At 47.7% G+C, this 26436-nt stretch overlaps 2 protein-coding genes and 1 non-coding gene across 11 annotated transcripts in view; 1 reads left to right on the forward strand and 2 right to left on the reverse strand.

Annotated features, from left to right (window-relative positions):
* The window catches only part of EXTL3 (exostosin like glycosyltransferase 3), a 133718-nt gene extending 129474 nt beyond the window's left edge, over positions 1-4244 (forward strand). For all 8 annotated transcript variants that reach the window (XM_039461104.2, XM_074384126.1, XM_074384125.1 and 5 more), the window contains one exon: positions 1268-4244. In XM_039461104.2, coding sequence (XP_039317038.2) covers positions 1268-1477 — 210 coding nt within the window. In that variant the 3' untranslated portion in view covers positions 1478-4244. The remainder of the gene's footprint in view (positions 1-1267) is intronic.
* A 6096-nt stretch (positions 4245-10340) lies between these two features.
* LOC120360636 (U4 spliceosomal RNA) lies at positions 10341-10481 on the reverse strand. The gene has a single exon (XR_005577086.1). It is a non-coding gene; the product is annotated as a U4 spliceosomal RNA (small nuclear RNA).
* A 4957-nt stretch (positions 10482-15438) lies between these two features.
* INTS9 (integrator complex subunit 9) overlaps positions 15439-26436 on the reverse strand; it is a 115940-nt gene continuing 104942 nt past the window's right edge. The window contains exons 13-17 of one of the 2 annotated variants that reach the window (XM_003937220.4): positions 24756-24880; positions 22759-22926; positions 18625-18723; positions 17627-17764; positions 15439-16087 (exon numbers count right to left, since the gene is read on the reverse strand). In XM_003937220.4, coding sequence (XP_003937269.1) covers positions 15911-16087; positions 17627-17764; positions 18625-18723; positions 22759-22926; positions 24756-24880 — 707 coding nt within the window. In that variant the 3' untranslated portion in view covers positions 15439-15910. Of the gene's footprint in view, positions 16088-17308; positions 17765-18624; positions 18724-22758; positions 22927-24755; positions 24881-26436 lie in introns of those variants that run through there. The other variant, XM_074384128.1, reaches the window with a different exon arrangement.

The following is a 26436-nucleotide window of genomic DNA, read 5'->3' on the forward strand; positions in this document are numbered from 1 at the left end:
TTGGAAAGCCCTGAAGGGAACTACTGAAAATGAAAATCATGGTTATTAAAATTTCTGTGAAATGGGATAAAAAAGATCAGACTTAGGTGAAAAGAAAATTAAGGAAGTGGAAGATAAATTTAAAGAAATTTCTTTCCCATCTTTCTTGGTGGGGCTCCCTCCCTTCCATGCTCCCTTCCGTGGAAGCCAGTGTTTGCAAAGGCTGCAAGCCTGCATTGGAGGCGTCACTTGCCCAGCCCATCTAAAATCAAGTTCATGGCTACCTCGCAGGATTTGCTTTTTCGTTGTTTGGCCTCTGAGGATTTCATTCATTCATTCATTATTCATTGTTTATTCACGCATGCATGTATGTGAGTGAGTGACAGCGTCTCAGTATCACCCAGGCTGGAGTGCAGTGGTACCATTGTAGCTCCCTGTAGCCTCAAACTCCTGGGCTCAAGCAACCTCTTGTCACAGCTTCGCAAGTAACTGGGACTGCACTAAATAGCTGGCAGGCAACCACGCCCTGCTAACATTTTAATCTTTTTGGAAATGAACTTTTGCGTTGTTGCAGAACCTCATCTCCACAAAAGATTAAAATGTTAGCAGGCTGGTTTTGATCTTCCTGCCGTGTCCTCCCGAAGTGCTGGGGTTAATGACTGGGTGATTTCAGTTCTTATTACAGGCTCAGCCCTGTATTTAAAGAGATGGTTTCTGTATTTCATCTTGCATGTTCAGGTGTTCTGTACTGAGGAGTTTTTATGCTTTTTGGCCTGCCGCATTGTAATGAAGCTGTCCCTCTTTGTACTTTACTAGTTTGAAATTTTCTAATGAATAATAATTTGACTGTAGTTTGACCACTTGCCCATGGTGTTAAATGGAGTTAAGCAATCTTTTTTATGGACAGTATTCAAGAATCATTTGACTAGTCTCTCTTCCAATAGTCTTCAGTATTTTGATTCAAAACATTGATGAAAGGAACAACTTGGTACCTGCCTGTGGCTGTGCAACCAAGTAGACAGTAGGAGCAGAATTACTGAGACAGCTGACACAATACACGTTAAGGCTTTTGGCATCTGTGACATGTAGGCCGTCGGGCAGAAAACCTGACGGTGTTCTGGATACACCTGGTAGGCAGGAGGCCTGTGCCAGGGCTCTGGCTCCTGCCAACATCTCTGCAGGGATCGGCGTCTTCACCATGGCCATGGGGGCGTGGGATCTGCTCTGCTGCAAGGTTTCTGTTGGCATTAGCCAGAATTCCCACTCTGTCTCTCTATCCTGTTTCCAGGTGACCTCACGGTGGACGTTCCGATGCCCAGGATGCCCTCAGGCCCTGTCACATGATGACTCCCACTTCCATGAGCGGCACAAGTGCATCAACTTCTTTGTAAAGGTGTACGGCTACATGCCCCTCCTGTACACGCAGTTCAGGGTGGACTCTGTGCTCTTCAAGACGCGCCTGCCCCATGACAAGACCAAGTGCTTCAAGTTCATCTAGGGGCAGCGCAAAGTCTGGGGAAGAGGAAGGGCGGAGGGAAGGAGATGGCGCCCGAGGTTCCTGGGCCTTGCAGGGCCTTGGGGACGTCTGCGGGGTGGGTGACCCAGACCCTCCGCTGGGAGGGGCAGCCGGAAGAGTGGAAGGAAACCGCTGCCTTTATCTTGAAGTCAGCCACACTGGGCCTGGAGCCCTGGGCGGAGACCCCGGGGTTCCCCACACAGGGCACTGACTGATAGCTTACACTGAGGACGGTGGGGGCTCTGCAGAGTCACTCACACAGTTCATATGCCCAGGACAGATGGTTTGTGGTTTTTAAATTCCATAACAACTATTATGATTATTTAAAAAGAGAAAGTTTCAGATTTGCCATTCAAGGCTTATTTATATATATCTGTGTGTGTGTGTATATATGCACACACACACACATACATATATATTTTTTTGGCTGGGGGAGTGTGAGTTTTGCTTCTCTAAGGGAGGGACCCCACAGGCTCCTTTGTTCTGTATTCTGGTGGAGATGGGTCCTGGCCTTGTGTCCCTGGCTTATCCTCAGCGATCATCTTCCATCCTTCCCAGGGCCCTCTGTGTGCAGAAACAAGAAAGGGATGAACTTGGCCCTCTTACGGGCCTGGGCGAGGTAAGATCTGTGGGTCTGTTCCCTTGCCTTTCCGCAGCCAGTCGGCAACCCTGCAACGAAACCTTCCCCTCCCAGTGAATCCCAGGGAGCACCTGACCCTGGTGGGGTTCTCAGCCTCCTTCTGCTGGGGCCAGTGGTTTTGAGGATTTATCTTTAGGCCAGGCTTGCCCCAGTACTTATCCCTGATCTCCCGTTTCTCCTTTGTTTGAGAGAAGAATGAGGAAGCAAAGAGTGAGAAAGGAATAGGGCCTGAGGACGGCTCTCCCAGATGGCTATTTTTGTCCTGCTCTTCTGTTGAAAGACATGTGCTGTGTGCCTCAGGCTATACTGAAATGCTGTCTCTCAGTTTGGACAGGAAACGAGCAGGGTGCATGTCGCTGTGGTCTGAGTGGTTTGCAGGTCAGCCTCCTCTTCCTGGTGTAGAGCAAGCCAGTGTCCTTCGGGGACCCCGCCCGGCTGGCCGGGAAGTCTTACAGCAAGGCGCCTGCCTTGGGATGATTCCTTGGTGAAATTCACCTTCCCCGCTGCCTCTGTCTGGAGCCCCATCCTGTGTTACCAGTGGTTTTTGGACCCCTAATGCCAGTGTGGCTGTAGGACCTGCTAAGGTTTGGTATGTGCTGAAACAGTGGGAGGCCGTGATTTGCTGTGGAAACTCACATGCAGCCTTGGAGTTGAACAGGCACTCCAGCCCGTGTTACCACTTTCCATTCCCTGTTTGGAATTCCGTTCCCTGGGCTGAAACGGAAATAAGCTAATTTGGGGGGTGATGGTGGCAGTAGGGGAACTTAGGAGGGTGTTAGTGGCGTTTGTCAGGGATTAGCCCGTGAATTCTGTTTCTTGAGCCCTGCTTTCTGGAAGTGGAGTTGACTCTGAAGGTTTCTAGCAACTGAACAAAAGCTCAGGTCTGTCCTGGTCATGCACATGCCTTAAGCCAGTCCCGTCTTCCCTAGACCTTGGCATCCTGTGCTTCTGTTTCTCGGGATCCATTCTCCTCTGACCTGCCTGTACTACTACATGAGGCCTCTTCAAGTACTGCTTTGAAGCTGGGTTCTCTTGTGTAGCCCCCACCCAGCTGTAGGGCTCCAGCTCGGCTTAAGGGAGCTCTCCCCATCGGCAAGCAGGACCCGGCTGCTCCCAGGACTGTTTCCTGAGGTTCCCCCAGCCTCAGTCTGTAGCTCCCCTGCTGACGCAGCCACCTAGGAAGTGTGGTTTTGTTCCCAGCAGCCTAGCAGTGGGGGCTCGGCGCCCTCCTCGGAACTTTCTAGTTGTCCTTTCCCAGACTCCTGACTCGATTCCTTCGGCAGTAGCCTTCCCTCGGGGAGCCAAAGAGAGTGGTGTGGGGGGCTTTATTGTGGCTGCTATTTTATCTGGTTTCTTTTAATGTGAGGAACTCATATACTGACATCAGTGGGACTCAGTGAGCCGGGGCCGTCTGTGTGTTGGGGCCAGGGGCCTGTCCCTTTAGTGGAGCCACTTGTCGGGTCCCTGGTGTCGAGTGTCACTGGTGGATCCAGGAAGGGCAGAGTGGGCTGAAGTGACATGCCACCGAAACGTGCCGTAGGGAGGGCTGTGGTGCCGGAACCTCCCACGGGGACAGCCCTCTCTGGCCCTGAAAGGAACACAGGCTTGGACAGCAGACAGTTGCTGAGGGGCACACCCTCCTCGGTGAGAGGCAGCAAGGCGGCCGTGGCATCACTGGTCAGATGCTTCTCACCACAGGAAAGCCACTGACCTGTTACTCATGTGAGGCGGAAAAGCAGTGCCACGGACCTCGGGTCTCCTTGGCTGTCCATGGGGCACCCCTGGCTATCCTGTCCTGGCTCGCAGGGTGCAGGACTGGCTTGCTCTCTGGATTGGGCTGTCCTGTGACGCAGCCCCAGGGCTCCACAGGATGCTTCCAGGCAAGGCTCCTCTGTGTGGACTGCACCTCAGGCCAGGGCTTGCCTGCTGGGGTCCTGTCTGGGAGAAGGGGATCTTCCTGGGAGCTGTGCTGGACAAAGCGGGGAGCTCCTAGTTTGGAGGGGAAGCTCTTTGGAATCTGTGTCACGTCCATCCCACCCCTTTTCGTCATGAGCACAATGGTCTTACATTGGATTTTTGTAAAAAAATAAAAATAAATGGAGACTTTAACTCAAGCAGCTTGGAGGTCTTTTGTGGTTTTTCTCAGCAGGTATGGAAGATTGGCCTGAGAGAAGGTGACCTGTTTGACTCCAGGTCACCACCTGTGTCTGCCAGCTGGGCCTGCTCGCAGAGGAAGACCAGGCCGTGGTGTGGGCTGTGGACCAGTGGTGGGTGAGCGGACCCGCACTCACAGGGGCAGCCTGCAGGCTGCGGACCAGCGGTGGGTGAGTGGACCCGCACTCACAGGGACAGCCTGGCCTGTGCCCGGTTCCAGGGCAAGACATTTTGAGTAAATAGGAACTCAGGTGCTGTTGACCTGCTGTAAGTGGGATGTGGCAGGCATGTGACTCATATATGCAGTTAAATTTTTCACGGGAATTGAAAAGTGTGTGTGTGTGGAGTGGCTATGGGGAGCTTTGTGTGCCTATGATCCCAGGAAGGAGGCGAGGCCTCGCGCTGAATGGCTCGATTTGGTCCACAGGTCGTGTCCCTGGCCTACAGGTCACTAAACCACCTGCACTTGCACCTGCACCGAGCTGATGCTCCCCGACTACAGAGCCCCATCCTGTTGGTGCCCATGGGCCTGGAACTTGTGCTTGGCTGTGGGATCAGAGGCTTCCTTAAGAGAGGGTACTGACCAGGGGCTTCAGGGAGACAGATGGAGAAGGGAAAGGAGGTGAAGGCGAAGGCTCCTCTCCTGGGCTCTGCAGATAGCAGCTTTGGTCACACTGACAGCCCCAAGAATGGGTGAGACCTAATGGTCACTGTCCCTCCTCAAGTGGGCTTCATGACTGATGAGGCAGGTTTGCAGCAGCTGATGGGGGAGAGGTCATTGAAGGGTGTTTCTCTTTGGGTCTGGAGTTTTGGCTGTCGGCTCCTGTCCTTCCAGCCATCCATCACCATGTTAACGATGGTCTTGGTACCAGAGAGACTTGAGAAGATGGCATGAGGCTGTGGAAAATGCACCTTGCTATGCCTAGAGATACGATGTCTACTTCGAGTCTATTCCTGTTGAGTTGTGGCTTGGACTTATGGTCAGCCAAGGTGGTAAATGTCAGCTGTTGATGGGATTGTCACTGAAGTGGAGTCTCCACAAGGTTTACAAAAATGGTGTTAAGAAGAAATGTTGATGCAGGATGTGGTGCCTAACGTCTTAATCTTAGCATTTGGGGAGGCAGAAGCGGGAGGATCACATGAGGCCAGGAGTTCAAGACCAGCCTGGGCAACACAGCAAGACCCCCATCCCTACAAAAAAAATTAAGAATAGAATGTTGTGAAGATACTGCAAAGAAGAAAGGAAAATGGGAAAGGTCTGGGCTCTGGAGCAGACTGGTTACAGATCCTGGGCTGCCCATCACACTGGTGGAGAGCAAGTGACCTTTTAATATTTCAGGCTCGAGTCCCCACATACAGTGGCAGAAGTTCTGCCCATCTCTTAAGCATATGTTAAAAGTTAAATAACATGATAAATGTAAAGAGTCCACTGTTTGACACAACAAAAATCAACTATTACTGGGGTAAAATAGTGGCCACTTCTTCATGGCTCTTTCTGCCTTCCACCTGGGTTGAACACCAGCGCCTGGCTGTGTTCCCTGTCCACCTCCTATTAGAGCCCTGATGCTCTGTCGCCTCACTGTGCTGTGCTGGCCACTGCTCTGCTCCCCACACCAGACTGCAGCCTCTCCAGAACACAGCATACAATAGGAGTTTTGCATTCATGTGCAAGTCAAAAGAAATGTGGATTTTTATTTCTCTTGGATAAATACCTAGGAGTGGAATTGTTGGGTGATATGGTAGATGTATACATGTTTAGTTTTAAAAGAAACTTCTAGACCTTTTCTCAATGCAGTCATTCCATTTTGTACTCCCATCAATAATGATGAGACTCCCAGTTCCACATCCTTACCTGTCCGTGGTTTTGTTGGTCTTCTTAAACTTTAGACGTTCTGTTGAGTAATGTTGTCTTATTTCTTTCTGTGTTTCCCTGATGACTAATGATTTAAGCACCTTTTCATGTACTTATGCCATTTAGATATATTTCCTTTGTGAATTATCTGTACACATCTTTTGCCCATTAAGAAAAACTGGATTATCCCTTTTTTGAATTGCTTTCTTTTCTTCCTATATTTTAAATAGATTTTTGGGGGAACAGTTTTAGAGTTACAGCAACACTGCATGGGAATACAAAGTTTTCCTCTTCTTCCACCTAATCCCTCACTTGTCCTTTATTAACATCTGCCATTAGTGGGACAGATTTGATACAACTGATGAGCTGATGTTGCCACATTATTCATTAAAGCTCATGGTTTACATTAGACTTCATTGATTGTTGTATGACGTCTATCAAATAGAAGAAGAGGGAATACTTCCAATCCCTCTTAAAGGGCCAGCATAATAATACCAAAATCTTATAAAGTCATTTCCAAAAAAGAAAATCAGAGGTAAATCTCTCTCATGAACATCAATGCCAAAAAAATTATCAGCAACCTGAATCCAGCAATACACAAGTAGGATAATATCACGTGAACAAGTAGGGTTTATTACTGGAATGCAAGGATAGTTAAATATTTGAAAACCAATCTATAATTTACAGTAATAGAATACAGGAGAAACCCCATACGATCATTTCAATAGATACAGGAAAAAAGCATTTGATGAAATTCTCTAACATTTGACAAATATGTAATGACAGCCACCATTACAGTATCATGCAGAATAGTTTTACTCCCCTAAGAACTTCCTGTGCTCCACCTCTTAGTCCCTCCCTCCCTCTCTGATCTCTGGCAACCACTGATCTTTTTACTGTCTTCATACTAAGGCCTTTGCCAGATGTCACAGAAAATTACACAGCATGTACCCTGTTCACATTGGCTGCTTTCATATAATATAATATGCATGTAAGGTTCTTGTGTATCTTTTCACGGTTTGATAACTAATTTCTTTCCTCAATGAATAGTATTGTATGGATGTATTGTCTTTTTTATTGCTGAGTTACAGGAATTGTGGCTTGCCTAATCATTTTCTTTATGATGTCGTCTCATTCACAGAATTTTGAGGAGATTCAATTCTTCTCTTACTACTTTCTTTGACCCAAGAAACCTTTGCCTACCCAGCATCATGAAGATATTTTCAGTGTTTTTCACCAAATGTTTTATTGTTTTAGCTCTTATACTTAAAGATGCATCTCTTTTTTTTTTTTTTTGAGACGGAGTTTTACTCTTGTTACCCAGGCTGGAGTGCAATGGCGCGATCTCGGCTCACCGCAACCTCTGCCTCCCGGGTTCAGGCAATTCTCCTGCCTCAGCCTCCTGAGTAGCTGGGATTACAGGCATGCGCCACCATGCCCAGCTAATTTTTTGTATTTTTAGTAGAGATGGGATTTCACCATGTTGCCCAGGATGGTCTTGATCTCTTGACCTCCTGATCCACCCGCCTCGGCCTCCCAAAGTGCTGGGATTACAGGCCTGAGCCACCATGCCCGGCCAAAGATGCGTCTCAATATTTATGTATGGAGTGTGGCATGGGTCAGGTTTCTGATACTTGTTCCATATGGGTATTCCAGCACCATTTGTTAAAAAGACTGTTCCTTCCCCATTGGATTGCTTTAGGGCCTCTGTTGAAACTATGGTCATTGTAGAAGTGGGGCTCTGTTTCTGAGCCATCTTTGCTGTTACGCTGCTTTGTTCGTCTTCGTGCTGGTTCCTTATTGTCTTAATGAATGAAGCTTTCCAACTTTGTTCATCTCCAAGATGGCTTTCAATATTGTAGCTGCTTTGTTATTTCTCCATAAAATTTAGAATTAGCTGTACAGTATTAGCTCTTATACTTACATAAAATCCATCTCAATATTGTTGGTCTCTTCTAAGAAACCTGGGATTCTCAGATTAAAAAAATTTAAACATAAAATTTGCCATGTTAGCCATTTTTTCCCCCCTAGACAGAGTCTTGCTCTGTTGCCCAAGCTGGAGTGCAGTGGCACAGTCTTGGCTCACTGCAACCTCCGCCTCCCAGGTTCAAGCAATTCTCCTGCCTCAGCCTCCTAAGCAGCTGGGATTACAGGCACGTGTCACCACGCCTAGCTATTTTTGGTATTTTTAGTAGAGACAGGGTTTCACCATGTTGGTCAGGGTGGTCTCAAACTCCTAACCTCATGATCTGCCTGCTTCAGCCTCCCAAAGTGCTGGGATTATATGTAAGTGCATTCACAATGTTGTGTAACCATCACCACTAACTAGTCCTGAAACTTTTCCATCGTCTCAAAAGAAATTCTGAACCCATTAAACAATAACTTCCCATCCCCCCGCTACTTCCAGCCTCTGATAACCTCTATTCTGCCTCTTTGGATTTGTCTATTCTGGACATTTGAATATAAATGAAGTCATAAAATATGTGGTCTTTTGTATGTGGCTTATTTCACTTAGTATGTTTTCAAGGTTCATCCATGTTGTAGAATGTATCAGAATCTCATTTTTTTTTTTGTGGGAGGGCACTATTTCATTGTGTGTATATTCCACATTGTGTTTGTTCATCTGTTGGTGGATATTTGGGTTGCATCCACCTTTTGGTTACTAAGGTGGTGAATAATGTTGCTAAGAACATAGGTGGCAAAATACTTGAGTTCCTGCTCTCAATTCTTTTGGGTGTCTATGTAGGGGTGGAGTTGCTGGACAATATGGTAATTCTGTATTTAACTTTTTGAGGAACTGCCAAACCATTTCATTTTGAGGAACTGCCAGGCTGTCTCGTTTTACATTCCACTAGTAGTGTATGAAGGTTCCAATTTTTCCACTTCTCCCAACATTTATTTTCTGATAAAAAATTTTAAAAATGTTATAGTCGTCCTAGGAGGTGTGAAGTGGTTCCTCATCATGGGTTTGATTTTCATTTCCCTAATGACTTGTGTTGAGTTTCTCTTTATGTGCTTATTGGCCATCTGTATATCTTCTTTGGAAAAATGTTTATTCCAGTCCTTTACCTACTTAAAACAGTGGGTTAGGTTGTGGTGTGGCTGTCTGCTTGGATGTTATTCAACCAAATCTGTAAATCAATAGGCAGAAATAAAATGTTAGTATTGAGTCCTCTAATCCATGAATATGGTATAGTTCTCCATTTATTCAAATTGTTAATTTCTATCAGCAAGGTTTTGAGACTTGTAGGATAGAGATCTTACATATCTTTTCAAAAGTTATCTCACACTATTATGAAGTTGCTGTTTTGATAACATTTTATTTTCTGGCCAGGTGTGGTACCTCACACCTGTAATCCCAGCACTTTGGGAGGCCAAGGTGGATCTCTACAAAAGTAAAAAGAAAAAAAAAATTAGCTGGATGTGGTGGCATGTGCCTGTGGTCCCAGCTGCTTGGGAAACTGAGGTGGGAGGATCACTTGAGCCTGGGAGTTTAAGGCTGCAGTGAGCCATGACTGTGCCACTGCACACTAGCCAGGGTGACAGAGCAAGGTTCTCTCAAAAACATGTTAATATATAAAAGACAGTTGACTTTTGTATACTAACCTTGTATTCTGCAGTCTTGTGAACTTATTCCAGTAGTTGTCTAGATTTCTTAGAATTTTCCATGTAAAAAGTCATCTGAAAACAGTTGTACTGCTTTCCTACTGTTAGCTTTCTCTGTTTGTATGTCTTCGTTTCTTCTCATTTTTGCATTATTGCAATGATTGGGACTTCAAGAACAATACAGAATAGTAGTATGGATCATCACCCTTGTGTGCTCTCAATATTTGTGGGAAAGCTCTAACATTTCACTGAGCTGCAAGTGTTTCATCCACGGCCTTTTGAGGATGTTCCGTTATTCCTGTCTGCTGAGTGCTATTATGAGAATTTCATCAAATGCTTTTTTTCTGTGTCTACTGAAATGATCATATGGGGTTTCTCCTCTATTCTGCTATTATTGTAAATTATAGATTGGTTTTCAAATATTTATCCTTGCATTCCAGTAATAAACCCTACTTGTTCATGTCATATTATCCTATTTGTGTATTGCTGGATTCAGGTTGCTGATAATTTTTTTTTTTTGCATTGATGTTTATGAGAGAGATTTATCTTGTTTTAATTTTTAAAAAAATTTTATTTTTTAAATTTTTATTGAGTCTCTATAGACACTGCCAAAAATTGCCAACGGCAACTATATTTCAAGTCGTCATGGCGGGTTATTGGGAAAAATTTTCAATTAGCAATAATTGCGCCTCGGATAAACCTCATTGGCTATGATACTGCCACTGCGCAAAGCTGCCTCTGATTTTATTTTTCGGCAATGACTTCATAAGGTTTTGGTATTAGAGTTACGCCAGCCCCTTAAAAGGGATTGGAAGTATTTCCTCTTCTTCTTTTTGATAGAGGTCATACAAGATTGGTATTATGTCCACCTTAAATGTTGGATACAGTTTCCCAGGGAAACCATCTAGGCCTAGAGTTTTCCTTGTGAGAAGATAATAAATTCTTAAGTGAATATCAAGTTATTTTTCTTACTGAATGAGCTTTGTCTATTTGTGTCTTCAAGGAAATTTTTCATTTTATCTGTGGTGTTAAATGTGTTGGCCTGTTTGTTGATATTCTTCCTGTCCCTTTAATATTTGTAGGCTCTTTAGTAATAACGCTCTTTTCATTTCTGATTGGTTGTCGTCTTCATGTCCATAGGATCTGTAGTGACAACCAAAGTTTTTTCACTGCCCATATGGGAAATATGTCCCATCTTCCCTTGATTAATTTAATGAGGTGTGTATCAGTTCTGCTGATCTTTTCAAAAACCAGCTTTTCAGTTTGTTAGTTTTCTCTATTGTTTTGTTCATTTATTCTTATTTTTATGATTTCTTTCCTCTGCTTTTTTTTTGAGACAGAGTCTCACTCTGTTGGCCAGTGGGGCAGTCTCAGCTCACTGCAACTTCGGCCTCTTGGGTTCAAGCAGTTCTCTTGCCTCAGCCTCCTGAGTAGCTGGGAATAAAGGCGTGTTGTCACCACGCCCGGCTAATTTTTGTATTTTTAGTAGAGTCGGGGAGTTCACCAGTTTGGCCAGGCTGGTGTTGAACTCCTGACCTCATGATCCGCCTGCACTGGCCTCCCAAAGTGTTGGGATTACAGGCGTGAGCCAGTGCACCAGCCTCTTTCCTCTACTTTCTTTGGGTCTACTTGGCTCTTTTTATAGTCATCTAAGAAAAATTTAGGTCAATTTTAGGCTTTTCATCTTTTCTGGAAGCATTTAAAGGTTTAAGATGACTTTTAAGCATTACCTTGGCAGTATTCTATACATTTTGAGGTTTAATTTTATGCAGTTCAAAATATTTTTCCAGTTCGTTTTGTGATGTCGTCTTTGATCCAACAGCTATTTTAGAAGTGTTTAATTTCTAAATATTTGTGGTTTTCCAAAATATTTTGTTGAGTGGATTTAATTTCATTGTGGTAAGAGAAAGGTTTTCTGTATGCATTCAGTCCTTTTAGATGTAATGAGATTTATCACCTAGCATATGGTTTTCATAGTAAACATTCTGCTGAGGTAGAGTAAGCACTCTAAAAAGTATCAGGTCACAGTTTTTGATAATTTTGTTCATGTCATCTATGAATTTACTATTTTTTGTCAAATCATTTTAATTATTACGAGAAGGGTGATAAAATCTCTATGCTAATGGAATTGTTTTTTGTGGTAGGTTGTTGTTCTTTCTATCTACCTAGTTACGTCTGGAGTTTATAGTTTTACTTTTAGGAGAGTCCGTTCCGATGGGAGCTGTTACATAGCCATTCCATTATTTAACCTTTACTTGAATAAGTACTAGAAAAATGTTTCAACACAAAACACTTGAGCAGGGACTGGCATACTTTTTTCTGTAAAGGGTTAGTTAGTGTTTTAGGCTTTATGGGCCAGTGTGATTTCTGTTTCACCTTCTTCCCACCAACTCTGCTTGTGGGCCAGATGTGGCCTGTCGGCCACAGTTACCAACCTGCGATCCATCTCCTCAGGAAGCTGCCCACTGAATCAAGTAGCTGTTTTAAAGCATGGGCTGAATGATAGGGGTTTTTACGCTTATATGCAGGGTTCCATGTTTAGAACACTGCAGTTTACACTGACCTGCAGGAAATGTTGTTTGGGCCTGTAATTCCTAAGTATTTCTGAAATGTTCTTCCGTCCCCTTCTTCCCCCAAGCCTCATGCTGGGACAAGGTGGAAAAAACAGACCTTGCCCCCAGGGTGCTCATGGTCCAGGAAATGTGCTTCTCTCTGGCTGTTAAGTCTGGGAGAGACTCGTCTGTGATGGTGAGCTAAAGCCAGGAGAGACAGCACCACACACTGAATGTACCAGCAGGTGCCGACTGATGCTCACTGATGACTGGGAAAGGCTTTGTGAAATGAAGTCCATTATTTCCAAAGTAGGTGGAACGATTGTAAGTAGTCACTAAAACTTAGATTGGATAATTTAACAAAATGTTAGCAAACTTATTTTAGTTGATAATGTGTTTGGTAACTCAGAACTTATTGCATATTATGAGAATTAAGTCACTTTTTACTGACTGATAACTACATCAGGGAGGCTGACACATGAGTTAGGAATTTTTATTGTAGAGAAAGGTAAAGGGTAAATCCTGCTAACACAAGCATCATTACACAGGGACTCAGTGGCCTCCGGTACCAACGTAAGAGAAGCAAGGAATATGATGCCTAATGAGATGGGAGTTTATACCCCTTTCAGAGATCTGTGGTCCTATGACTCGTTTACATTTAATGTACATAATGTTTTATGGGATGATTAAAACCCACAATAGACTGCTAGGGAGCAGTAGACTGGCATTTGACTTCAGAAGATCAGTTCCTGATGGAGAGTGGTCCTCTGGCTCCACTCGGCACTGCTGGTCTCCAGGATTTACCTGTGACTTCCTCCAGAATTGTCATTGGTTATTTCCACTCTATTTTAGGTTCAAGACTACTGTTATTGATGTGTAGTCCCACTGCAGTGCATTTGAAGAAAGGTAAGTGCTGTCTACCTTCTTACAGATGGCACAAAGCGGCAAGAGAGTACTCCCTTCTCCTCTTGGACTCAGGGTCAGAGGAAAAGTGTCCTTTCCTTCCCACTGGTGGCTTGGCTCTTGTTAATGCGCCATCCTGCAGGTTTAAAGGTGTCTTCACTCATTTCTGTTGATACTTCCATACAGTTTGGAAACGCCTTAGACAACTGTGAGAGCCACAAGCTTCAAGCACTCCGGGGATCAGACGTGATTTGAAAAGGCAGGTTTCCTTTTCCTGGCCAGCTGCTGACCTGATACTCACCTATGGTGTTGGGGTAAGGCAGAAGCCACTCACTGGCTGTTTTGGGGAAAGTTACATAACCTCTGTTTCTCTCACCCAACACCTTGACTGCAGCCGTGTGGGGAGGAGACCCTGAGCCGGGTCGTCCAGCTAAGGCACACCGCAGCACGGCACACCATGCCACAGCACGCCACACATCACAGCACACCACGGCACGCCACACCATGGCACAGCACACCACATACACCAGGGCATGCCACACACCATGGCACACCACGCCACGGCATGCCACACCATGGCACAGCACACCACACCACAGCACACCAGATTCCCAACCATAGAAACCATGAGATGAGAAACATCTGCTGATTTAAGCCACTATGTTTTGGGGTAACTTGTGCAACAATAGATAGCTAACATATCGCTCTGTACTAAGACTGAAATAATACGAGGTGTTGGCACTATTTTTTAAGGTTTTTTCAATTATAAGTAGGATTCCACTGGATCTGAGTAGAAACTTTGCTGGATGTCAGCCTTCTCCAGGTCGGTGTTAGGTTAAATCAGTATCGGTCAGTGTCAGTGGGCTGCATCTCAGGGCCAGGCCACTTGTGCCACTTAACTTTTGAGTCTTCTGCTAACCAAACTGGGATGGTATCTACACAGCTGAGCTTTAGGCAGAGTTAATTCATAACTACTCTCCTCACACCTGGAAAGTCTGGCTCTGGATTCTCTCTCTGCTCTGAAGTGTGAGTCTTCCTGCCTCTGACTTCTGCCACTAAGTGGGCGGTGATGACATGACCAAAACCTCCTAAGTTGCACCCTGATCCTCTGGTGTCCACCAGCTCACTTGTTCTTACTGCTCACCTCTTTCGCAGCCCCCAGCACCGGGCTCTCTGATCAAGCCCTATCACGGCAGTTGGGCTCAACAGAGCCCATCATTCCTAGACAGCACTGCTAGGACATTTAAATGAAATGACCATTTTTGGTTTCTCCTGAGCTCTAGCTGACAGTGTTTTTGCATTTCAGATGCTTTTACAATTTAATTTCAGTTGACTGTCTCAAAGGTTCTGTTGGATAATTACAGTTCTCAAAATGAAATGCTCCCAGTTATTGGCATTCATCTCTTGCAAGGTCGGTCCTGCTCCACGGCTGGAAGCCTCTCATTTATTCTGTAGCCTGTCCGTTGACTGGAATGGATGAAAACCTTCAAAACAGAAACCTGCTTAAGCATTCGGGAGCCCGAGTTTGGCTAGGTTGGAGATGGCAAACATGGAGCACTTGCTCCCATGGATGTGATCGTTCTGAGAAGTCACGTTCCGTAGAGCCGGGGCAGTCGGGTCTGCAGCCGTTCATGTGATGTCCGTATTGGCTCATGAATCCCTGTGTGCCGTTTAGCTGTTACCCGAGTTGGAGGACTGACTTCTGACTGAATTTCACTCACTCCAATGAGATGGTAAGAACAGAGCCTGCGCCAGGCATACTACCCAGCATGGCCCGCCAGGGCTAAGTCTTGTTCGTGATACTGGCAAAGCTGGCAGGGGTGCCACAGCTCATGCTGTCTGCTCTGGTAACTGTTGGTCTTGTACATTTCACAAGCAGCCATCTTTTGTGAGGTTACTTTTGTCTGAAACCTTCCTACGGCCAGTGGCCCGGTGGGTACCCGTGAGCGACGCTCGGTGGAACGCGGAGACTGAGGATGTGTGAGAGCAGCATGTGTCGAGCCTGAGGCTGGGGTGCTGACCCGGATCAATCTTCTGTGCAGACCCAGCTGAAAGGTGAGCACCTCCTTATGTGATTTAAGAAGAGACAGATCTATGCTTCTGTAAAGAGTACAAATTATATACACATCACACTTAAATTTGCTGTGGTGTTTTCTGAGTTCATGCTGTTCTGTATATTTTCATATTTTTTAGCTATTAAATCAATATCTAGATTGTAGATTCAACAGAGGATAGCTGATTTTATAAAAATAAGTTTTTATTGACAAATGGACTCACAGCAGAAAAGGTAGGTTGATGGGTTTACTTAACTGTATTTTTGGGATCATCTGATTAGGCGCAGCACTGTAGGCAACTAAACCAAAGACGGGCTCCCCTGCCCGAGGCCTGGGAGACAGCCAGCTGGTCATCTCCGCCTCCCTGGCCACCATGAGCCTCTTGGAAAACTGCTCTGTCCCCTTCTGCCACCCCTCAGCTCCTCAAGAGAGCCAGAGTCAAGAAGAAAATAAGCCTGAAGTGGAAAGTTCTTGCCTGAAACAGTGCTGGGAATCCAGACTGGGGTCCCGGCCACAGTCCAGACCCTTTCCCTCCAGAGCCGCCGCTTCACTCAAGCCAGAGGACACCAGACACACGGCGAATGGCCTCTCATGCTGCTCCTCAGGCGGCTAGTGAGGGCCTGCGGGATTTCCGGGAGGTGGCGCACGGCCCACTCAGAACTTCTGTAAGAATTTGAGGACGAGGTCCCGCAGTCTCACTCGGAGCATCTCGTCATTGTCGCAGATGATATGGGTCGAGTCTTCTTCAATCTGGATGAGCGTCTCGGCTTCCTGGAGCAGGACGATATGGCCCTTGGCTGTGTCCTCCACCTTAATATCACTGAAGCCGTGCTGCTCCAGAAGAAAAGACAGACGGGGGTGAGCGGACTACAGCTGTGAGACCCTCCACCGAAACCTCCCAGACTCAACTGAACATTCCAGAAACTGACGTGCGTCAACACAATTCTTCAGACTAGTCATAGGGCCTACGCTAGCAATAGCTGACAAGAGACCCTACTTGAGAAGAGACCCTAAACATGCAAAATCTCATGCCAAATAGAGCAGAATTTGTACAACCTGCCTAAACTTTTTGCCAAAGCTTTTTGAGGGCATGTCCAAGCACTGTGTTCAGGAGTCTGGGACCCTAGCTGCTCGTGCCACACCCTTCCCTGGTGACAGAGCTTCCTCCTAAGTCTCGGCTGTGTGCTCCCAGGAAGATGCCAGTGACAGCAAGATACCCTGGACTGTGGGACTTGGCAGAGCCCTCTCGAGTGAAGGAGAAGGTGGCAGAGCCCTCTCGAGTGAAGGAGAAAGTAGCGGAGCGAACATTTCTCGGCTATTGCTCCCGCCAAGGAGAGAATTTCCTTACAGATCAAGTGTGATGTGGACAGGAGGCATGTGCCTGAAATGGACACAAAGCAGTGACGGGCATCCATGTGAGGAGGCCACCTGCACTTAGTGCTCAGGCTCCCCTAGGGACTTGGACAGGGGGTTGCTCCTTCTGCAGAGAGGAGCCAGGGTGGAACATTGTGTCAGGACCTAGGCTGGGCCAGGCTGAAGGTCCTCATTTCTAGTTTAAAAAAGTCCAGCTTGAGGCCCGGCAATGAGGCCCAGGAGCCCTGCAAGGTCGCGGGGGAGAGGGAAGGAGAGCCTTTCCTGCAGGAAAATCAAAGATAGGTGGAGAAAACCAATCCTAGGAAAGGGAAAGCCTCTAAGATTTGAAGGTCAGCAACTGTGATTTTACATTGGATAAAACCTTCATAGAAATCTCCTTCCTTGTAATGATTATAATTTGTTGCAGTTCTTGCAAGAAGCAGCATGAACCGCATTACCTTTAGCCAATTCCTTCTCCTCCCATCAAGGATTCTATAATCCTAATTAAAAAAAAAAAACAGTGATCTTTGAAGTCCTGTGACTGAAGCCAAAATTACAACCTTTAACTAAGGTTATTTTATTTTCATCAGAGTCAAGAAATCTCATCTCTGGGAGAAGCAGCCATCAAGGCTGCTGAGACAGAGGGGAAGGGCCAGTGCCCCTCAGGTGCCTGCCCCGACCCTGTCTGAATGGCTGGGCCTATTCTCTGAATTCTTGGGCATCCAGGACCATGGCTGCTGCCTCCCAAATCCTGACACTCAAGTGAAGCCTGGCTCCCCTCTGACAGCAAGGAGTCAGCTGTGGAAGCTCGAGGCTCTGGCAGGGATGGGCCCTTCTTTGTCCTACCCTCCCCGGCTCGTCACATCTGCGTGTGGAAGCAGCTTCTTCCTGAGTCGAGAGAGGCCTTCTGCTGCAGGTCCAAGCAGCAACATCCCCTTGCTGCCGCCAGGAACCGTAGTGAGCCCGCGAAAGGCTGATGCGTGTGGTGTGTCCATGGCGCCCGAGAAACCTGCTCACCTTCTCCAGGGTCTGCACGAACTGCTCCACGGGGATGGAGCCGCTCAACAAAGGCTTCAGGACTTTGCAGTCCGGGACATCATCGCTCACCCGCTTTCTCTTCTTCCCGCTTGTGGGCTGGGTGGGCCGAGGAGGGGGCTGGAGCAGAAGGAAAGAGTGGCTCTCATGAGCTTCCTCTAAGCAACAGGAGCCACAGCAAGCCACACAGGGAGCCTGACTATCCCACCCTCACAGGCCCCGGCCCGGCCCCCTCAGCCGGCACTCGGTTCAGGTTCCCTGGCTGCTGGGGGCCCCAGATCCACGTGCTCAACTGTCCACCCAACCAACACCTTTATTCACTGAGCTCTCTGCCTTCTATCAAGATCCATTTTTAAACCTTCAGGTGATTTCACTGCAGTATCTGCTGAATAAATTTTCCACATTATACCGTCGTGTTGCAGTACTGTCATGACGCCGTGGCTGGGCATACTGGCTGTGGGGTCAGACCAAAGGGGGAAACCCCAGCTTTGTCACCCTACGAAATGGTGACAGCAGCACATTATTTGAGGGATCAGTAAGACAAGGACCCAGCACAGGGTCTAACAGGCTTTAAGTGGTAGCTAAGAGCAATTCTATCTACGGCACAAAGGTGACACAGTCCAGCATGACACTATTCCTGAAAGGAATTAAGACACAGCACCTGCCCTGGAGCCAAAGTGCCACCACCTGTGTGCAGGTCAGTGGCAGGGCCAGGCACAGCCTCACACAGGTGTGCTGTTTCCAGACCCCAAAGGCAGCGCTGCACCTGCCAGCTGCACGTCTCCCCACAGCCAGCCTTGCACGGCAGCGCTCCCCTATAGAATGTGCCTGGGGCAGCCCTTGGGAGACAGCAGCCTCTCTGAGGCACGTGGCCAGAGAAACACTTCTTACAAAGCGCTCTTTGTTTCAAATATACTGTTAGCGGGCAGGGTCTCTGGCTGGGGAGAGGGTCCCCTGCATGCCTGCCCCGCACCCCCTACCTGAAGCAAGTGCTTGTTATCTTTGGTGTGCAGCACGGCCGAGACAGTTGCCAGGGAGATGCCAGGCTTGATCTCCATGGGCACCAGTGAATCCGCAAGCTGAAAGCAAAGGGCACAGTTCAGGCTGGGGACCTTTAATGATGACCGTTACTGACTTTTCCTTTAATCTATTTACATCACTGCAGTCTAAAGAGAAAATAAAGGTAAACAACTTTTAAAAAGAATTTAAGTAAAATAATCTATCACACACATATCCACCTCTATCAATCGCAATCCCGACAGGAAGGAAGAGAAAGGGGCATGAACCCGACTCAGCCCAACGGTCCAGATGACGTAGCAGCTGTGGCTTCTGCGCTCTGCAGCAGAGGTCATGGGGCAGCCACATTACCGCCTGCTGGACCCCAGCCTGCTGACCCCTCTGCGTGTCCCTCTGGTTGGTTACCCCACCAATAACAGAATGCTAGCACCTGGCCCAGGCACCCGTCTTCAACTGCACGGCCTCACCCACCTCTCCAGTGGCTTCCACACGACTCTGAAGACCCTTTTACAGTGTCGCAGGAACCTACCAGAGCTGCCTTTCATTCATTCTGGCCTTTTGCTCACCTTCCTCCCCTCTCCAGGTGACCAGTGGCAGAAAGGACAGGGATAGCTGCATGGGGGTTGAGGGAACGCTCCCCTTCCTGAAAGTCTGACTTTTCCCAATGGTGGAAGCCACGACTTGACCTGGGGAAGTGGTGTCTTTCTGGCCACCTGTACTTGATGGGTGCCCTGCTGTGCAGCCTGACCTTATTAGGTACTTGCTGCTGAGTTTAGCTGCATGGTTTTTAACAGACACGCAGCCCTTTACCTAGCCAAGCCACCTTTATTTAAAAACAAAAACATGCAAGAGGCCATTATGTAAAATGAAGGTCAATACCAAAGAGGCAGAGGAAGCAGCTTAGGACAGGGAAGCAGATGGGCAAATGGTACGTGAGGCCTGGTTCATGAAAGAAGAAAACTGCCCGTGGGTCAGCGTGAAGCGGCCCTGGCCAAAGAGCAGGGTGTGCGCCAGTCTCCTGGCAATGCCAGATGCCCGTTCTTCATTTCAGGCCTTCCTCTCTGCACTGCAATTACACCCTTCACAGGTTAGCTGGGGTCAGAGCTTTCGGGCTGGCATTATGGGAACCAAGTGGGTACAACACACTCCCCTGGCAGCCATGCATTATTTCCAAGAAGACTCTGAAGGCGTCTATTTTTTTGAGACGGGGTGTCACTCTGTTGCCCAGGTTGGAGTGCAGTGGTGTGATCATAGCTCAGTGCAACCTCAACCTCCACCTCCTGGGAAAGTGATCTTCCTTCCTCAGCCTCCCCAGTAGCTGGGACTAGAGGTACAGACCACCACACCTGGCTAATTTACCTTTTTTTTTTTTTTGTAGCCATGGGAGTCTTGCTGTGTTGTCCAGGCTGGTCTCGAACTCCTGGCATCAGGTCATGCCAATGTTGGGAGCCTTGGCCTCCCAAGGGCTGGGATTACAGGCCTGAGCCACTGTGCCCGGCCATAATGTCCACTTTAAAGGCAAAGAAATCACTGCAGCAAGTTGGATTGAGAACATTATCTCCATAAATGATGAAAGACATACAGTTGGGCTGGATGCAGTGGCTCATACCTGTAATCCCAGCACTTTGGGAGGCTGGGGTGGGTTCATCAGAGTTCGAGACCAGCCTGGCCAACATGGTGAAACCCCATCTCTAGTAAAAATACAAAAAAAATAGCCAGTTATGGTGGCACATGCCTGTAGTCCCAGCTACTTAGAGGCCAAGGCAGGAGAACTGCATGAACCTGGGAGGCAGAGGCTGCAGTGAGCCAAGATTGCACCACTACACTCCAGCATGGGCAACACAGCAAGACTCTGTCTCGGAAAAAAAAAAAAAAAATTGAAAATGAGATATCAGTGTATACTTACATAACTGGAAAAGACTTGAATAAAATTTGGAAAAGAACAAAAAAGGACAACATCCAGTATTAGCAAGGAGGCAGCAACAAGAACTGGCTCCAGCTCTCTGGCGGGAGTGTGAACGGCCGCACTCCTTCTAGAGGACAGGCCGATTACAGCCTAGCGCCATAAAGGGACGCTGAGAGTCTTTGACCCAGAAATTCTAATTTCAGAAAATTTTCCTGTGGAAATAAACATATGTGAACAAAGATTTATGTAAAACGATGTTCCTGAAAGTGTTATTTATAACACAGAAAAACCAGAAATGAAAATCTATGAATAAAGGAGCTGTTAAATAAATTCTGACAGACCATTATGCAACCATTAAAGCTGAAGCTTTTGAAATATCTTTTTGTTTCTGAGACAGAGTCTTGCTCTGTTGCCCAGGCTGGAGTGCGGTGGTGCGATTTTTGGCTCGCTGCAACCTCACCCCCAAGTAGCTGGGATTACAGGCAGCCGCCACCATGCCCAGCTAATTTTCATATTTTTAGTAGAGACGGGGTTTTGCCATCTTGGCGAGGCTTGTCTTGAACTCCTGACCTCAAGATCTGCCCACCTTGGCCTCCCAAATGCTGGGATTACAGGTGTGAGCCACCGTGCCCGGCTGAAATACCTTTAATGATAGATTTACTGCCAGGTGAAAAAGATAGTGTATGAGGTGTGATTCCAGTATGTGCACACACAGTGAACAGACAAAGCAAATACATCAAAATGTTAACAGTTATCCCTGGTTTTGGGACTGATTTTTGCTTTTGTCTTTATCCCTTAGTTATGTTAACATGTAATAGGTTTGTATTATTATTCTTAAATGAGTATTTTTAAAATGTCTTAGTTTTAATTTCTCCTATAGCAAATATTAATAGACATTACCCACATAAACAAAACCTCTTTGGAGTTCTATTTGCAAGGATGCCCGAGACCAACAGGTTTAAGGAATGCTGTCTTAGAGAGTTGAAATCTAAACAGAGGCTGCCAATCCCAGCCCCTGTAAAATACCAGACAAAAACAATCCAGAGACATCCAGAGAAAATGCCAAACGAAACCAGAGAAACTGAAAAACAAAATCTTAACAAATTAACACAAACATATTAACCATAAAGATGGCACCTGGTGGTCTCTAGCAGCCTCTCCAGGCCCGTGGGAATGAGTCACATTCAGGAGCTGAGACCTCCAACCCAAGGTCTAGAGGCCATTTCTGAACCTCAAACTGCAAAATAATTTTGGGCACACTGGTTTTAACATTAACTTTTTAAATTTCTTTGTCCTGTCTGTTGAAAACATGTTCAAGTTGCCTCAAGAGGTGACACGGACAGCATGCTTCTGCACGTTCCCTGCCAAAACTGAAGCTCAGAGTTCACAGAACTACAACGTGCTTAGACTCTGATAGGCCAAAACCTGCAGGTATGTTAACAAGGATGTAAATAAGAACCAAGTTTACAATCCTTATTTTTGGGTTCCTATTATCTCCCCCATCTACCTCGAATTCAGTGAACTCTGACCCTTGCTCATAATTGAGGTCCGGGGGAAGAGAGAAGCCACCCCTGACGGGATTTAGGGACAGAGCAGGTGTCAGCATCTCCATTCCTCAGGGATCTGGCCCATGATGTGGCCCAGGGGTCACATGGCTGAACGTCAGGTAAAGAGCAGTCCTGACTTTAACAGCTGCTGTTTTATTATTTGAAAAATGAGAAGAACCTGAAAATCCCCCTGCTTCCCAGTTACTTGCTTAAGGGTCCATGTTCCTTGGTTCATTCATACTTGATGGAGACTCACTGTCAGCCAGGCTGGAGTGCAGTGGCGTGACCTTGACTCACTACAACCTCCACCTCCCGGTCCAAGTGATTCTCATGCTTCAGCCTTCCGGGTAGCTGGGATTACAGGCACCCGGCCACCATGCCTGGCTACTTTTTTTTTTTTTTTTTTGTATTTTTAGTAGAGATGGGGTTTCGCTATGTTGGCCAGGCTTGTCTTAAACTCCTGACCACAAGTGAATTGCCCACTTTAGCCTCCCAAAGTGCTGGAATGGGCAACAGGCATGAGCCACTGTGCCCAGCCTGGTTCATTGATATTTGACACAAATCCAAAAGAAGGCCACCATGCACCCTCTCCAAGAGCCTCCGTGGAAAGCTCTCATTTAACCCCAGGAAGGAGAACAGCTTACCTCTGGCATGATCTCGATCTTCTCGTACCGACGTTTGAAGGGCAGGGCGAGGACCTCAGCCCGCCGATAGGACATGGCCGGGGGCTGGCAGTCGATCATGAGGTCCATCCTGTGCGACTGGGCTGGAGGCGGCTGGGTATACTGCTCAGGACACACGACATGCAGCGGCTGAGGAACCAATGGGACAGGCGAGGAAGGAGGTGTGAAATACAGTGGCCCCCACGGAAGGCCCGATCTTGACCCGGATCCACTCCCCTCATCACAGGCTCACCACCTCCAGGCTAAGGAGAACTGTCATCCTCTCAAGCCCAACAAACCGCAGAAGAGAAGGAATGTGAAGGCGCGGGGCAGAAAAAACATCTTGGAAACCCCTTAACTGCCTCAGCCTGCATTTGTTTTCATTTTTCTCACTGTTTACATAATTTTTATGGTGACTTCCATGTGTCTGCTCCCAGCGATCTCTGGGCTTTCTGAGGGAAGTCTTTCTAGAACATTCTCACAGGTCCGCTAGTATAAGCTCTTGGCTGCTTAGCAAGAGCTGCTGCTTTCTGTGTTGGGCTGGCATTGTGGGTTTGGAGTTTCTGCTGGATCTGTGGGTCAGCTGGCATTGGGCAGCGGGAGCTGCTCAGGTCATGGGTTCACTGTACGACCAAGACGTAGAGACAGAGCTTTTTTTTTTTAAGAAAACAAAATGTCTCTTTTGTTATCTTGAGAAGAAAAAGATTATAAACAAATTTTTACTTTGCACAAGTATCACCCAACTGAAAAGGAATGCTGGCAGCCCACGGGGCGCTCTATCGGCCCTGCTTCTACTTAAGAGCTTGGGCCAAGCCCCGAATTCCCTGATGAACATGGCTTTCCACCAGGCTGACCTGGCTGAGCTTCCAGGAGCACCTGTTCATTAGGGTTAACGCTTTTCTCCTAACTGCCCTGTGCTTCACTTCCCAATCTGTTTCACAGCATTTCCCGCCACAACTGTAGCCTGAAGGCTTCTCCCAGGTTTTCCTCAAAGTGGAGACCCGGTGGCCTCTGGTTTCCAGAATGAGCACCTGACGGGGGTCAAGAGCGGGTTTAGGGACTGGGATTTGAAGTCAGTTATGGAAAGCAACAGGCTCTTCGCTGCTGCTTCTAGCATGTGGATGAGCCTGCAGTGGGTGGCGAATCACTGGAGACGGTGGCTCTCCGCTCTCTTCACACACACCTCCAGAGTGCAATGTTCTGACTTCATTGGGCAACATGTTAATCATCACCAGAATCCACTCTCTGGGCTCTCCTGGGGTTCCCCTGACTTAAGAGTTTTGTCAAAGGGCCTCTCATTCTGAGGGTGAAGGGGCCGGGCCCCTTAGGCCCTCATGTCACTCCTGGAACCCTGGGGAGTGGAGGGAGGGCGCATCCTTGCCGTGCTCAGCGGTCATCCTTGTCAATCCCAGTTCCTCTCCTGACCCTCAACAGCCAGAAACCCGTTGGGCGAGCAGGGGCTCACCCGGCACAGCGGTTCCGCAGCCTGCTTTCCTGCCGTGCGCTCCTGTGCACGGATTCTCCTGGTCTACACTTCACCCCGGCTACTTCCTCCCTTTCTCCAGGGCAGAACATGTGAAGTGAAACATATACCAAAAACCACCACAAAACCCAAACCCGACAGCACTGCTCGTGGCGCAGCCTACACGTGCAGCGTGGCCTCAGTCCGCATTTCAACTAAACTGTCTCAGCTTAGTGAATATGTTTCTAGAAGGACTTTTTTTTTTTTTTTGGCAGGGGTGAGATGGTTTTCTTTCCCTCCCATTTCTGATTTCTTGAGAATGGAAACTTCTGTCAGGGTGTAAAGGCCACTCCTTTTCAGTGGAGGGGAGCCGGCATGCGTCCCAGCATTATGCAGACGCGTGAGAACTGAAGACAAGAATCAAATGGAGCTAGATTTCCCTCCCCTCACCGTACACACGTCGGGCCACGCCCAGGTGCCACGACCACGTGAAGACACGAGCAGTGCTCTTCGTTACCTGTACTTCTTTAAGCAGCTTTGACACCTGGATGAAGTTGAGCCGGGTGTCAATGGGGCAGTAGATGCACTTCATGGCCAGCGGCTGGTAAGGAGCCAGGGCTTCCAGGTATGAGAAATCCGGTTCTAGGGAAAGTGCGGGAAAGAAATAGCACAATGCAGGCCACACAGGAGCTGCTGAGCCAGGCGGCGCTGCGGCGCCGAGGGCCCCGGAGACAGTCCCGGGGTCAGGAAGGAGCCAGGAAGCAAATGCAGGGGATGGAGGTCAGAGGGACCCTGTGGAAGGACAGGCAGGCTGGGATGGACCCCGGGGGTGGGCTCCAAGCTTCAACAGAGGCAGATGAGGTAAATAAGGGAGAAAACCTACGTGGGGGAGAAAGGAAAGCTCTTCTTTACAACGAAACGCCAAACACATCAGTGATGAAATGAAAACCAAAATCACCCTGTGGCAACCATTACAGTTCACTACTTACTCAGATGAGAATCATCAATAAATGCTGACAATATTAATACCATTTTGAGGGAGAACAGGATATATGCATAGTTTCAAAGTGTCCCCTACAAGATACTGATTTAATATGATGAGAAAACGATGAGAAAAGCATGACTTTCCAGCGGAGAGGCCGGCCACAAACCTAGGGCACCTAGAAGCAGCTCTGAGTTAACGCCCAGGTGTGAGAGGCAGCTAGGAGACGGGTGGGGGACGAGTGGGGACACCACCCCCAGGCCGCGATGCTTCTGCAGACGGACCGCAGTGCTCCCCAGCAGGCCCAGCGCCTCCAACTGAGGACCAGCCGGGAAGGGTCCTGGCCCTCTGCTCAGCCTGTCTCCTGAGGGCCGCTGCAGCCTGCCTGGCAAGGGACATTCCCCCGACTTGAGGGAGCTGCCTGCCTTGAGCCACAAGACCTCGCTTGGTCCTGACTGATGTGATGCTTCCATTCCCAGTGCAGCTGTGCCCAGTGACAAGGGACCCTGGCTTAGACTCACCTGCCACACAGATGCCTTCCGTGTCATCCGCACAAACTGGCAGTGCCAGGCACATAAATGCCCATCCCACTGGACTGTGCTTCTCTGAGAATACTGACCCCCTTTTCACGTATCCAGGAGTCACAACACAATAAAAAAGGCGGCCCCAACCTCTCCCCGACACAATTTCTGCCCTGGAAGCCCTACAAACCAGTTGAAATGCAAACCCATTACCCAGAGTTGTCACGGGAAACCACACAGTCCTGACTTCCTCTTAGTTGAAGAAAAATCTGTACTAAAGCAAGGTTACCTACTGTCTGTGTAGATGCGGTGACCACTGTCATGGCAAATGTCAAGAGTCACCAGTCACCAGGAGAGACCAACCTCAGCCCCACTATGTATGATATTCTCTGGACAACCTCCTGATGAATGATATCTGGGCAACAATAAAGTTCTGAGTGTTGTGAATCAGTATCTTGTGGCCCAACTTCCTCCACCTTTAGCCCAAAGTGGGCCTGGGAAGAGGAAAGCTGTCCTGGTGACCAGGGCCTCTCCTGGCACTTTCTGCCCAGCCTGGTATCAGCAAGAGCTGACTTGGCACCCACAAGGCCACATGTCCTCCTGCTGTGCAAACCCAGCTTCCTGGAACACCAATGCCTTGTCTGACCACGATGGACCCAGCCAAAAACCAGACTCCTCCGCGGTCATCCTGAACA

This window comes from Saimiri boliviensis, chromosome 13, assembly GCF_048565385.1.
Source record: "Saimiri boliviensis isolate mSaiBol1 chromosome 13, mSaiBol1.pri, whole genome shotgun sequence".
Taxonomy (NCBI): Eukaryota; Metazoa; Chordata; class Mammalia; order Primates; family Cebidae; genus Saimiri; species Saimiri boliviensis.